At 39.0% G+C, this 12,736-nt stretch overlaps 1 protein-coding gene, 1 long non-coding RNA gene and 1 pseudogene across 7 annotated transcripts in view; 2 read left to right on the top strand and 1 right to left on the bottom strand.

The window, feature by feature from the left end:
* LOC129510114 (uncharacterized) overlaps positions 1-12,736 on the bottom strand; it is a 73,679-nt gene that overhangs the window by 37,405 nt on the left and 23,538 nt on the right. The window lies entirely within an intron of this gene.
* TRPM1 (transient receptor potential cation channel subfamily M member 1) overlaps positions 1-12,736 on the top strand; it is a 71,206-nt gene that overhangs the window by 45,385 nt on the left and 13,085 nt on the right. For all 5 annotated transcript variants that reach the window (XM_055325982.1, XM_055325981.1, XM_055325980.1 and 2 more), the window contains 3 exons: positions 40-184; positions 1,863-2,065; positions 2,960-3,092. In XM_055325982.1, the coding sequence (XP_055181957.1) occupies positions 40-184; positions 1,863-2,065; positions 2,960-3,092 (481 nt within the window). The remainder of the gene's footprint in view (positions 1-39; positions 185-1,862; positions 2,066-2,959; positions 3,093-12,736) is intronic.
* LOC129510663 (U4 spliceosomal RNA) lies at positions 1,504-1,679 on the top strand (annotated as a pseudogene).

Below are 12,736 nucleotides of genomic sequence, written 5' to 3'. Positions count from 1 at the left end.
TTTATGTAAAAATTACATAAAGATAAACTTTTGTTTCAGCTCCTTGTGGTGACAACCAGTATGATGAAGAAGGAAAGCGGCTCCCGCCCTGTATCCCGGGTGCCTGGCTTACACCTGCCATCATGGCGTGCTACCTACTGGTGGCCAACATCCTGCTTGTGAACTTGCTTATTGCAGTTTTCAAGTATGTGTCAAGTCTGATGACTGGGTGCCTGTTATTTATTACATTACAAATTTCCAGTTTAATCTTGGAACACTCGTGTGGCCATGGATTTACACAGAATTTCAGTAGAACTTGTAAATATGCAGAATTTTTGCAATCTCTTTAATTAAAACTTAAATCAGGTTTCATGTATTCATGAATCAAAAGTTGACACTTAAATACATTTAGAAATTTTTTGATGGTTCAATATTTTATTTTTTTATTGAAGTACAATTAACATAGTGTTGTATCAGTTTCAGGTGTACAAAACAATTGTTCATTAATTCTGTACATTACTCAGTGCTCATCAGGATGCAATTACTGTACTTTTAATCCCCTTTATCTATTTCACCCATTCCCCCACATAGCTCCCCTCTGGCAGCCACCAGTTTGTTCTCTGACTTTGGGGTTTTTTTTTTTTTCTTCAAGGCTGTGGGGAGAAAAAAAGAGTCTGGGTTGCTTTTCTTTTTTCTTTTCTCTCTTTTTTGTTTGTTTTGTTTCTTAAATTCCACATATGAATGAAACCATATGGTATTTGTCTTTCTGTTAAATACATTTAATCTCAGTGTTTTAACATTGTAACAGGTATTTTAATCTACTGAAAATATATCTTTAGATAAAAATCTCCTGAGGTAGGGAAGATTTGATCAAGATGTGACTATAATTCATTATCAGAGGGACAGAAAGCAATGTGAATCTCATAAGCTGTGACAATTACTATATTATATAAAATACTTTCCTTATCATTTACAGAATAGAAGATAAAATGGCCTAGGAAAGATATGGCTTAAATTATAAAATCAAGTCTGTTGTAAAACTTGCCCATTTTCGCATGATGTGTTGAGCCTATGACCATGCCTAATAAATGTTCCAAAAAATTGTATCTTCTAAGATGAAAAATATGAGGGAAAAATCCTTCATAGAAATATAGAATCTTGGGGCACCTGAATGGCTCAGTGATTAAGTGTCTTCCTTAGGCTCAGGTCGTGATCCCGGGGTCCTGGGATTGAGTCCTGCATTGGGCTCTCTGCGGGGAGCCTGCTTCTCCTTCTGCCCATGTCTCTGCCTCTCTCTCTCTCTCTCTCTTTCTTTCTCTTTCTCTGATTCTCATGAATTTAAAAAAAAAAAAAAGATGACAGAAATTCTGTCCATAAAAAGAAAGAAACAAAGAAATATAGAATCTTAGAGCTGACCAAGGCTTTGGAAAGAATCTGGTTCAAACTCTTGTTCAACTGTATTACAGATTTAAATATTTCAAAATACTTAGTTGGATAGCTCCTACCTTTAAAAATATGAAATAAAGCTTTGCGCAGTGGCAGTATCGTAGCCAGTGAGGTTTATCCGAGGTGCGATTATTGCTAATTGAAAAATATGAAATAAAATTTTCCTGAGCATATGAGTCAGTAGACCACAGTATGGTGTTTCAAGAGAACAATATGTAGCAGCTTCAATACACTTAATTCTTATTTATATGAGGAAAATGTCCCTGTGTGTAGATAATCCACACTGACAGATAAACCAAAAGACAGGGTAATCTAGTACTCAGAGGTGCTAAAAGGCCATTTCATTGTTTATTTTCATTTCCATGTGAGTAAATGATTGCCCTGGGAAATTTAAATGAAAAGTAAAATAACTAACTAAACATTTATTCTTTTTAAAGCAATACCTTCTTTGAAGTTAAGTCAATATCCAACCAGGTGTGGAAATTCCAGCGTTATCAGCTGATAATGACATTTCATGACCGGCCAGTCCTACCTCCACCAATGATCATTTTAAGCCACATCTATATAATCATTATGCGTCTTAGTGGTCGCTGTAGGAAGAAAAGAGAAGGGGATCAAGATGAGCAGGACCGTGGTCTAAGTACGTGCAGGATTCTTTCGTTTCTCTCTTGGGCAAATTTCAAGAGTGTTCCAACTGGACACCCTCATGGAAATCTCACTAATTTACTTAAATTGTGTGAAAACATAACACTCTAGTCCAACTGTTGTTCTTTGCAGGATGCTTCTCATTTTATGTTGATTTTATTCCAGTACTGTTAGTTTCTGAGTAATTAGTGTTACCGAAAGCCTGTTCATGATGAGATCAGAAACCGAGAGAGTTCTTGAAAATGACTCCTCCAAAACCGGGAAACTGAGTAGGGAAAAATTAGAGAGGAAGACAAGCCAAGATAGACTCCTAACACTGGGAAATAAACAAAGGGTTGCAGATGGGGAGGTGGGCTGGGGGAGGGAGTAACTGATTGAATGGTCATTACGGAGGACACATGATGAGATGAGCACTGGATGTTATACTATATATTGGCAAATTGAATTTAAATATCTTTAAAAATATATTATTAAATATTTAAACTTAAAAAAATGACTCCTCTCTCTCTATATATATATACTCCCTTTAAGACTGCTTCAATGTGTTGTATCTGAAGAGGGTAGGACAGTAATGAAGTCCACCTGACTCTATCCATAAAATACATGCAAAGGGTTCTCCAGAAAATAGTGCTTGGTTTCACTTTGCAAATAGCTGTCATAGTGGTGTTTTGTGTTAAAAAAAGTAAGCCATTTTGCTCCAGCAGAAAGATGGTTTCTGCATATTACAACCTGTTTAAGTAATAAACCATTGGTGTAGTCAGAGAATTGCCTACAAGTGACAACAAGTGAGTTCAATTCAGGTTGATTCGTGGAATTCGCAATAATGCAACTAAATTGATTATTTATGGTTGGGGCTCATTTCTCGGCAAATGCTTCTCCCTTTACGCAGAGCTGTTTCTCAGCGATGAGGAGCTGAAGAGGCTGCACGAGTTCGAGGAGCAGTGTGTTCAGGAGCACTTCCAGGAGAAGGAGGATGAGCAGCAGTCGTCCAGCGATGAGCGTATCCGCGTCACTTGTGAGAGGTGCGCCCAGCCCGGGGCCAGTGGTGGCCCGTGGTGGCCCTCGATGGCCTATAGGCCAAGGGTTTGAGGGCTCCTCCGCCCCATTCTACAGGGGATGCCAACGTCCATATAAATGTTCACTCCCAAATTCTCTTCTTTGTTCAAACTTTGGATTCTTTGCGTGTTTTCACCCCAAAACAAAGTGAAAATATCCACCGTGAAAAGGTGATTGTAAATTGTATAGAGAAGGGAATGCTGCATTGCAAATATTCCAGGCCCAAACTAAGCCAAACCAAACTGAAAAAAACCCTGACCGTTCTTGCCCACTCCTAAAGTAAGAGGTTTTATTGCAATTACCCTGCATCAATGAGAGAAAATCCAGCTGCAGGGCTGTGTAAATGCCAGGGAAGCCATCTTTTGACTTGGGGTTGCCTTGTCAAGGAATAGTATTCCCCTAGGGACTGACCTGCTCTTCGTGCCTTAATGTTCCTGTTGCTCCTTTCCCAACCTGGCAGAGCAGAGGTAAGGGCTCCCTCCTCTCTGCTTCTATGCCACCAGGAACTTTGGGAGGAGCAGAAGTGTCTGTCTTCCATGAGATGGGAAGCTTCTAAACTAGGGCATGGTGTGTTTTTCAGACCATTTAACATCCTGGGTCCTGGCAAAATCACTATCATCCATACGCTAGTGCTTAATAAATGCAGAACGAATGAATGCATGTGTGCATGAATCTATGAATGAGCAAATGAAAGCAGGCCAGGAAGAGCCAGAAAGGGTGACATTTTCTGGACTTTCCAGTGTTGCTCTTCCTGCAGCTGGGAAAGAGTAACCAGCACAGGGCAGACAGAAACAATAAAATTACACTATCTATATCTTTCGAATCATATGATTTTAAGAACCTTCATCACTTAATCAGTGTAAGCTATTGTTATTATTACTCAAAGAATGTGGTAATTGATAAAATATCCTTCCAAAGAGTTTAAGCAGCAATGCAGGTAGAAGGACGATGCCTAAGGGGATACTAGCTTACCATTCCGTCCTTCAGTCCTCAGAATTAAAGTGTCTAGCACAGTTACATGTATTTATTGATAGACATAAAGACATTCGAAAGAATATTTCAGGAAACCATGTAGTCGAGGGTCTCAACAATTACAACACGATTCACAATACACCTTGAGGTCTCCCTGGTGTGCCTGTTTAGGCCGGTGGCTGCCACAGTCCATGGGAGAGACAACGCCCCTGGCAGCTGTAGCTCTCTGGGCCCTTACCCATCCAGCACCGGACACCTTGTAATCCAACCTGCCAAATTTAAGGGTTATCTGTACTAACCTTTGGCCTTAATAAGATACATTTTCAATAAAACTTTTCAGTGCTTCTTTGCTGTTTTAATAGTGATTACTAAGCTTTTAAGATATAAAAATTATTTCTTCCTGAGAAAGATAAGCTAACCCCCATCTTAATATTCTAAAATTTCAACTTTTTTAGTTAGACATTAACTTGGATTTGATCACAGCCAGTAATTTACAATGGAAATTGTGTTTTGTTTCACTCTGCCTTTTCCCCTCCTCCCTTCTCCCAGCATTGTTTGGATTTTTACCATTCTTAGAGCAAGCCTCCAAGAATGTGGTTATCAGGTCACTACCAAACTGCATTTTCCTCTTGGGGCTCTGTGCACACGTAATAGGAATGAAAATGTGCTGGGCCATAAAAACATCTACTTCCCGTTTCCCTTCATTGAGATCTCCAAGAGTGATGGGAGAGGATTCCTGCCCCTCCCGTTCACTTGTTGACCATTTCTAGGCTGAATCACAGATGCATATCAAAGACAAAAGGAGGAGAAAGTCTGGGGAGAAGGTGCCTTTCCTTCACCCTTCACCAGGAGAGTTGAGGAACAAGAAAGAAGGTGGAAGAATAGAAATAAAACTAGTTCTTTTTACCTAAATTTGACACCAGTGATTACTTTAAAAAAATTGTATTTATTTATTCATGAGAGACACAGAAAGAGAGAGAGGCAGAGACACAGCCAGAGGGAGAAGCAGGCTCCCTGCAGGGAGTCTGATGTGGTACTGGATCCCAGGACCCCAGGATCACGTCCTGAGCCAAGGGCAGATGCTCAACCACTGAGTCACCCAGGTGTCCCACCAGTGATTACTTTTTAAAATCAAATTTTTGAGTACTCAGATATTTTTGTCATTTTTAAAAATCTTCTTTACATATTGGGTTGTTTTTATTTTCTGGGTCACCATTTGCCATTTGATGATTCTCCTGTTCTCTCAGCTGTCATCCCAGCTCCTTTCACTTTGCGGGGTCTGGTTAGGAGGGAGCCTCTATGAAAGGTGCTGTTGGCATCAGTCTCTGCCTGGCCTCCTTCTTGTCAGGTACCTTTCAAAACCTGGGCCAGCAATTTGCATGACTCAGTCTTACAAACATGTTCACACAAGAAGTTTACATACTTGTGCTCCTTCATGCAGGGTGTTTTGAGGCCTTCTGTGGAGGAAGCACATTCATGGCTTTCCCTTAATGTTTGGAAAGTAATATATAAAGTTCTAACAATTTCACCATCTTGTGAGATCCAACATTTAGTCCCTCAATCAGAGATTTACAGTATGATTCAGTTTTTAGTTAGCAACAACACTGCAGCAAGGTACTTAGCTCAAGTACTAGTGCAGCATGCCCACTTAGCTGACTTAGGGCACTGTACTCACGGATTTCTTCCCAAAGTTGGACATGCTCTGGGCTCTGAGAGTGGCTCCACTAGCCATCTCATTTAGCAAGACAGACACTGTCAAATCATCAAATTCTGCTTTCTTCCCCCATGAATGAATCATGATCCCCTGACTTCACCTCTTTCCTTCTCTATCACCAGCACACTAGTACAAGCTACTAGCATTTTTCACTAGGATTCCTGCAGTTGCTCTCACAGCATCTGAGCTCTCCATAATCATTTCTGCTCTTTCAATTCATTTTGCACTCACTAACTAGACTTCACTCTGGTTGCATCGCTCCCCACTAGCTCTCTTTAAAAGCCTTTGAGTGGCTCCCATTGCTCCCAGGTCCAGCCTCACTCTGGACTGTCCTCCTTTCATGCTTGGCGTTCAGTTTTGCTAGCCTTCTGTCACTTCCTCTAAGCCACCACTCCCTTCCTGCCATAGGAGTTTTGTACATGTTGTTCCCTCTGCCTGCTCATCCTTTGGATCTTTGCTCAAATGTCAATTCCTTATGGAAAACTTCCTTGATCACCTCATACCTTAGATTAGGTTAAGAAGTCTGCACATCTCAACATAGCAAGAGCTTGAGTTTCTGAATGAATGGATAACTAAAAAATTCATGTCCTGACCTGAATGCAATTTCCATCCTATCCTCAATGAACATCAAATAGGATGTCAACTATGCTCCCCCCAAGTTTGAAACCGATTTTGCTGTTGGCAACTAGGAACGGTCTCAATAAACAAATGATTCTGCTACCCATAATTGTCAGGAAGAATCTTTAATATCAGCAATGCCAAAACAACTTGTGGTGTTGACAGGTGTTGCTTCTTTGCCTGAAAGGTTAATATCAGATAACCAAGAGGGCTGGTGAAAGAACATTTTATAACTTCTGCCAGCACAACCAAGGTAAAGTTCATCAACCTAGATATTCTATCTCATCATATCAGACTAATACCTAGTAACATGTATCTTTATCAATCAGAATTTGAAAGCCATCTCTGTATCTCTTGAAAAATCCACTGCTGAACACATCATTCCTTTTGTGGTTTGGCATCCCCTGGTTCACAGGTTCAAGAACAACTGAGTTGAAAAGAATCTTTTCTAAAATAATTTCATCAGAGATTCAACTTCCTTTTCTTGAACAATGAGAATTATGTAAGCCAGTATGTTTTCCTTTTTTCTATGGCATCAAGGAAGCTTAGGACCAAACTTAATATTTAATTATAACAAGTACATTGTTATAGGTTTTTGGAATACATGGTGAACATTGCCTCCTTACTATCTCTTCTTTACTCATTCATATCTTCTATTTGCATAAATTTTATTTTGCATATATGATATTTTCAAGTATGCAGGCTATATAACTCATAAAGTATACATTTTCAATGCTGTGGTCTTGTATTTAAGCATCTATGGGTCTTAGACTAGCTAAACCTATAATAGAAGGTTTGGATTCCACCAAAACTTCTGGGTCATATGCTCACATGTTGTATTTGTGGATCTGGGCTAAGGTGTTCTGTTTCCTCTAGGCTTGATTAGGAAAGCAGCAATTTCTGGTCTTGAGATCTTATTTGGCATCCTCTTCCTGAGTGATCAAGAAGAGATGCTGGTAACAGAGACCATAACAAGAAAGACAAGAAGGAGAGAAATTAGACAGTCAGTAGAAGAAGACCTGAAAGAGAGATGAGTCTCAGAAAAGAGGTGGGTGATTCCTCTGGTATAGACAAGATCATAGAAAGACAAACACGTAGTGATGGGAGAGAAGTTTGGGGAAGATTCCATCTGAATGTCTTAATCTCAGAAATTAACAGGAGTCAAAGTTGCTTGGATTATGGGGAAGGGGTGAGATTAAATGTTAGAATTTGTGTCTGGTAAATGACCATCTTCTTCCTTACCTGACTTTGAGAGCCAATTCAGCGAGAGATGCAGACATCAGGCAGATAGAGATAAAAATAGTACTGGCTTTATAGTAATAAATGTTGTGCCAGAGGATATGGTTCAGTTCTTGCCAAATACACAGAATTAGCCAGAATTAGCGATAGCCACTCAGTCACAAGCAATTGCTGGCCTCTCTTCTCACAGGCAGAATCAGCTTTCCCCACTAAGCTTACCATATGAACAAAACAAAGTAAGAACCCATGCTCTATGCAGGCAGCTGGCCCCCAAAGAGAAAGAGAAAAGCAAGCTGGTGTTTTGGTCTTCAAACTCCAATCAGAAAATCAGTCCTCCTCAAGAATAAATAAAGGACTGTAGAGAGGCCAAGAATTTCACACTAATATAAAGTCCAGACACATAGGAAGGAATGATAGGAATGGGGAAAGAGTACCCTCTGGTAACATTATAGACTTGAAGCCACTGGAGAGGATTTGAGTTCACCTTTTGGGAAAATATGATAGGAAGGAGCTAGCCAAGAGATTGCTCAGAAGGAATACTGAGGACCTAAGTAAAATTAGCTAATGTGATTTTGTATTGGGCCAAGTCAAGGTGATTCCCATGACCTTTAACAGTGACTCTCTAGAACCCAAGGGCAAGGATACAGTTAGTGAATGGAGCATGGGGCATAGCAAAAAGGAGGCTGAAAGGGACCTATGTTCCCAAGAACCAATCAGTGGGGATACCACAATGATGTTAGTGTTTGCAAATGGTAGCATAAACATATTACACTACCTCAAGGTACCATTTTTCCCTGCCCAGCTTTTGAGCAAAATGACACGACTATGCTGGAAGGGAGAGAGAACCTAGGATATCACTAAGGGCTTCAGTGAGTGGTTGACCAGAGTCTTGCCTGAACAAGACAAGTGGAATATAGCCAGAAAAGGCTAATGACTTAGATGACTTGAATTTTAGAAACCAAGGATATCTGAAGTTTGGCCATGTTGGTATATATAAATGATGATTTTAGCCTAGAGCTAAAATCCTGTAGAGTTTAACATTCTTTTGGTAAGTCTTCAGTATTTTGTTTATTAAAAACAATGAGAAAGCTGGAAGATTTCAGACTTAAGTCTTGATCTTTGTTTAGTCTTTCATGTATAAATACTCTGTAAGTAAGCACAACCAAGTTCTATCCTGAGTGTTCTCACTATAATTACTAAGCTTAAAAGGCAGCCTCATATGAAGAAGTAGATAGAAATTAAAATAGCTGGATATAAAATTTGGACTAGATCAGACAAGTTTATGATCTGTAGACCTGGAATAAAATTACAGGGTAAGAATACTCTAAAAACTCAATATAGAATACCATGCAACCTTGAAACATGGGTTTCTTCAAGTATAAACTGGATTTCCAGTAACATTATGTTTTTAGGTTAACTTTGAACTCTATCATTAAGGAAATATTCCCATATAATTTATAAGATGCCTTGCAGGTGAAGGGTAATGATTGCACTTGAAAAGATGACTGCACATAAAACAGGTTTTAGTAACTAGCTTACTACAGAACTCCAAATATCTAAGTTCTTGGTTTTAAGAAACACACACATGGACTCTTATCATGAGACCATGAATTTGGGCCTTATATTTAATAGATAAGAGTCTATGAAACTCCAATAAAGTTATGCCATATATAAGTATTCTCTTGGAAGTTACCACAAAAGTGCCAGAAATTTATATACTGTTGTGCCTCTTATTTGAATGAAATGGAAAACATTATTTACAATGCCTTAAAAAATGTGTTCTAATTAAGCTACGTTCAGGTTTAGTTGCATAATGTCCAAAACGAAATATCCTAGATAATAGATGTATGAAGATACAGATGAAAGCATCTGGAGATTTGCAATCACACCTACTTCACATGGTCACATTATTTTACACTTGCATAACATTTACAACTCACAAGGTGCTTTCACTGACACAATTTCACTTAATTCTCACAACACCATCATGCTACTATGGCTGTTAATTGCTGTTTATTGTCACTGATGACGGATGTATAATAAAGAGGAGCTGATGGAGCACTTCATCCCTAACGTGAATATGGGCACATCTAAAAGAGAATCCTGAAGTTAACAAAATATTGATCATAAACAGCCCTTCTTTTTTTCTTGAAAACAAGCTAAAACAAAAAGAGTCCTGATGTGCAAGTCAGTTTCTAATCTGGTGTAGTTATCTCTCACTTTCTTAATTTACAAAACAAGTAGAATTATATATGTGCCAGATTTTGAGACTGGTGAGGGAATGTGGGCTTTGAACAGAAAATCCTGTAGACTAATCTGAGCTAATCTCTGAATCAAACAGAAATGTGAAGGGAACAAATTTAGCTATTATTAACTAGGACTGATAAAGCCAGTTAGGTTCTGGACTTTCAGTGATTTTAGTAGGAGACATAAAGTAGTAAAAGACAGGGCAAATATTGTCATAAATCAAGTGCGGCTTAAATTTTATTCAAAGACAGGAGAATGATTACTTTGGGCCCAGCCAGTTTATAGATTTCACTTGGTTCTAGTTTCCTCTGATATAAAAGGCTAACCCTCATGAATTGTTCTTCTGGCCTGCCAGCTGAAATTCAGATGTTTGGTAGTTAGAAAAATGGCCTTAGTGACTTTTCCAAAGTATTCTAAATGGAAGAATTTTTGCTGTGAAGGGAATGCCACCATGGTGTGTGAAATAAAACCTAGTGAATCTACTTAGTGATCTATATGTAAATCCAAACAGAAATAATTAGAGAAGCCATGAATTCAAATTGGTGAAAATGGATAGAAGTAGATCTGTAAGAAATCAGTATTTCAGTCTAAGACAGTGCATTTGTAGCACAAAAATGCTATCCAAAGAAATAGTCTCTTTGAACCAAATACTAGTCATACTAGAATAATAGTTATAAGTAATTTGACCAAAGGATTTGAAAATCTCAAAAGCAAATACTGACCTATTTTATAAAATAAGTATTATTTTGAAAAATAATAAACAATACAGTCATGTTAATCTAATTAAATATTAGAAGCCAGGATAGCAACATAATTTTATCTACAATGGCTGGGATCCCTGGCATCACCAAGGCAGCTTTCATTCATCTGGTTCTATAAATATCAGAGGTAGCAAGTTCTAGAACAAGTTTTCTCAAACTGAGGTCATCATGTGCCCTGGCATTTGGGGTTCTCAAGTTCTAGAAGAATTTTAGTTTTCCATCTTGATGATGATGGAATGTTTGTGAAGCAAATTTGAGGATGAACAACAAGATGAGACAGAAAGGGAGGCTGGGGGCCAGATTCTGAAAAGTCTTGAATGTATATAAGAAACAGAAACCTTTTTTTTTTTAAAGATTTTATTTATTTATTAGAGTCACAGAGAGAGAAAGAGAGAGAGAGAGAGAGAGAGATTGAGAGATGAGAGAGAGAGGCAGAGACACAGGCAGAGGGAGAAGCAGGCTCCATGAAGGGAGCCTGACATGGGACTGATCCCGGGTCTCCAGGATCACGCCCTGGGCTGAAGGCAGCGCTAAACTGCTAAGCCACTGGGGCTGCCCAAGAAATCTTTTTTTGAAGATAATATTTATTTATCTGAGAGAGAGACAGAGATAGTGATAGAGATACCAAGAGAGAACATGAGCTAGGGAGGAGGAGGGGGAGCAGCAAGCTACCCACTGAGCACGGAGCCAGACACTGGAGCTTGATCCCACCACTCTGGGATCATGACCTGAGCCGAAGGCAGATGCTTAATTGACTGAGCTGCCCAGGCACCCCAAGAAACAAAAATCTTTATAGGATGAGGTTAAGGGCTGCTAAGAAATTGGAAGGGAAAACCTGAAGCTGCATTTACATGACACTTTACATGATGCTGAGACAGTGCCAACTGTTTCTATCATAGAAATATACAAGTGGAGATGATAAGGTTTCCTTTTAACACACTCCTTGGTATCCAACATTGTAATAAAAATTGATTTTTAATCTTAAGTGTTATGAGAAACTGCTACTGTTTTTTTTTGTTGTTGTTGTTTTGTTTTTTTACTGCTACTGTTTTTAAGCAAGGGGTGACATGATTGAGTACCTGCGTTACTGTTTTGGATTGGAGCAAGAAGCCATTGGAGGCAAGGAGGATATTCCTAATAACTAACACTTTTTGCTTTATCAGCCTGGGGTATAAAATGAGGTCGTATATCTTTTAATATTAAAGTAAATTATAGTGAGACCTCATCTTGCTTATTCAAAGAGTGCCTTCTTTCCCTTCCTATTGTTCTGCTGAGTCAGTTGTAAGAGATCCAGTGGTCCAGTAAAGTCTCTACCTATTGCATCAAGAATCAAGAAAGTGGGACCAATTCTTTCTTTTTGATTTCTTGCTCTTTCTCCTCCTGCCACTTGGCCCTGGAAGTAGGCATAGCTGTGGAAGTGAAACGCAGAGTAAATTAATTAAAGCCCCGGATTTTTTAATGGAGGTTGGAAAGGGGGAGCTCCAAGATACTGGAAACACCTAGGAGATTGTAGGGAGGAATGAACTTGCAAAAGTAACCCTACAAAGTTGCTTATGAACTTAAGAGCTCACCCCCAAACTGTGTGTATTTGTGAGTGTGTACACGTGTGTGTGCGTGCATGTGTATTTGTGTGTGTGTGTGTATGTGGTTCTGCTCTTTATTAGCGTCCCTAAAGGATTGAGAAAGACAAAGTGAACAAAAAATGGTAGAGTAAGGAACTCTTGGATAACTCCATAAAAGTAACAATAAAACTGTCAAAACTTTCAGAATCAACTTTTAAGAAAGATGGAAATGAACCAATGGCTTGTAACAATTTGTGAAGTGCTTACTCAAGAAACATGGCTTAATATTTTTTTAAGTGAGCTTTGTGCATTTCAGTTTACCTAGTCCCATCCCCCACTCCTCAGTTCACTGGCAGCCATGAAAATAACAGGCTGAATTCCTGGTACTAGTGGAAGCAGAAAGAACCACATCCACAAAAAGTTGCAATTATCTATTTTGACCTGTCTGGTGGCTCCCTGAAAGATTGGTTCAAAAGACTTACCTTAATTTCCCTTGA

This window comes from Nyctereutes procyonoides, unplaced genomic scaffold, assembly GCF_905146905.1.
Source record: "Nyctereutes procyonoides isolate TBG_1078 unplaced genomic scaffold, NYPRO_anot_genome, whole genome shotgun sequence".
NCBI classification, from domain to species: Eukaryota; Metazoa; Chordata; class Mammalia; order Carnivora; family Canidae; genus Nyctereutes; species Nyctereutes procyonoides.
This window is presented reverse-complemented; position numbering and strand designations above follow the sequence as displayed.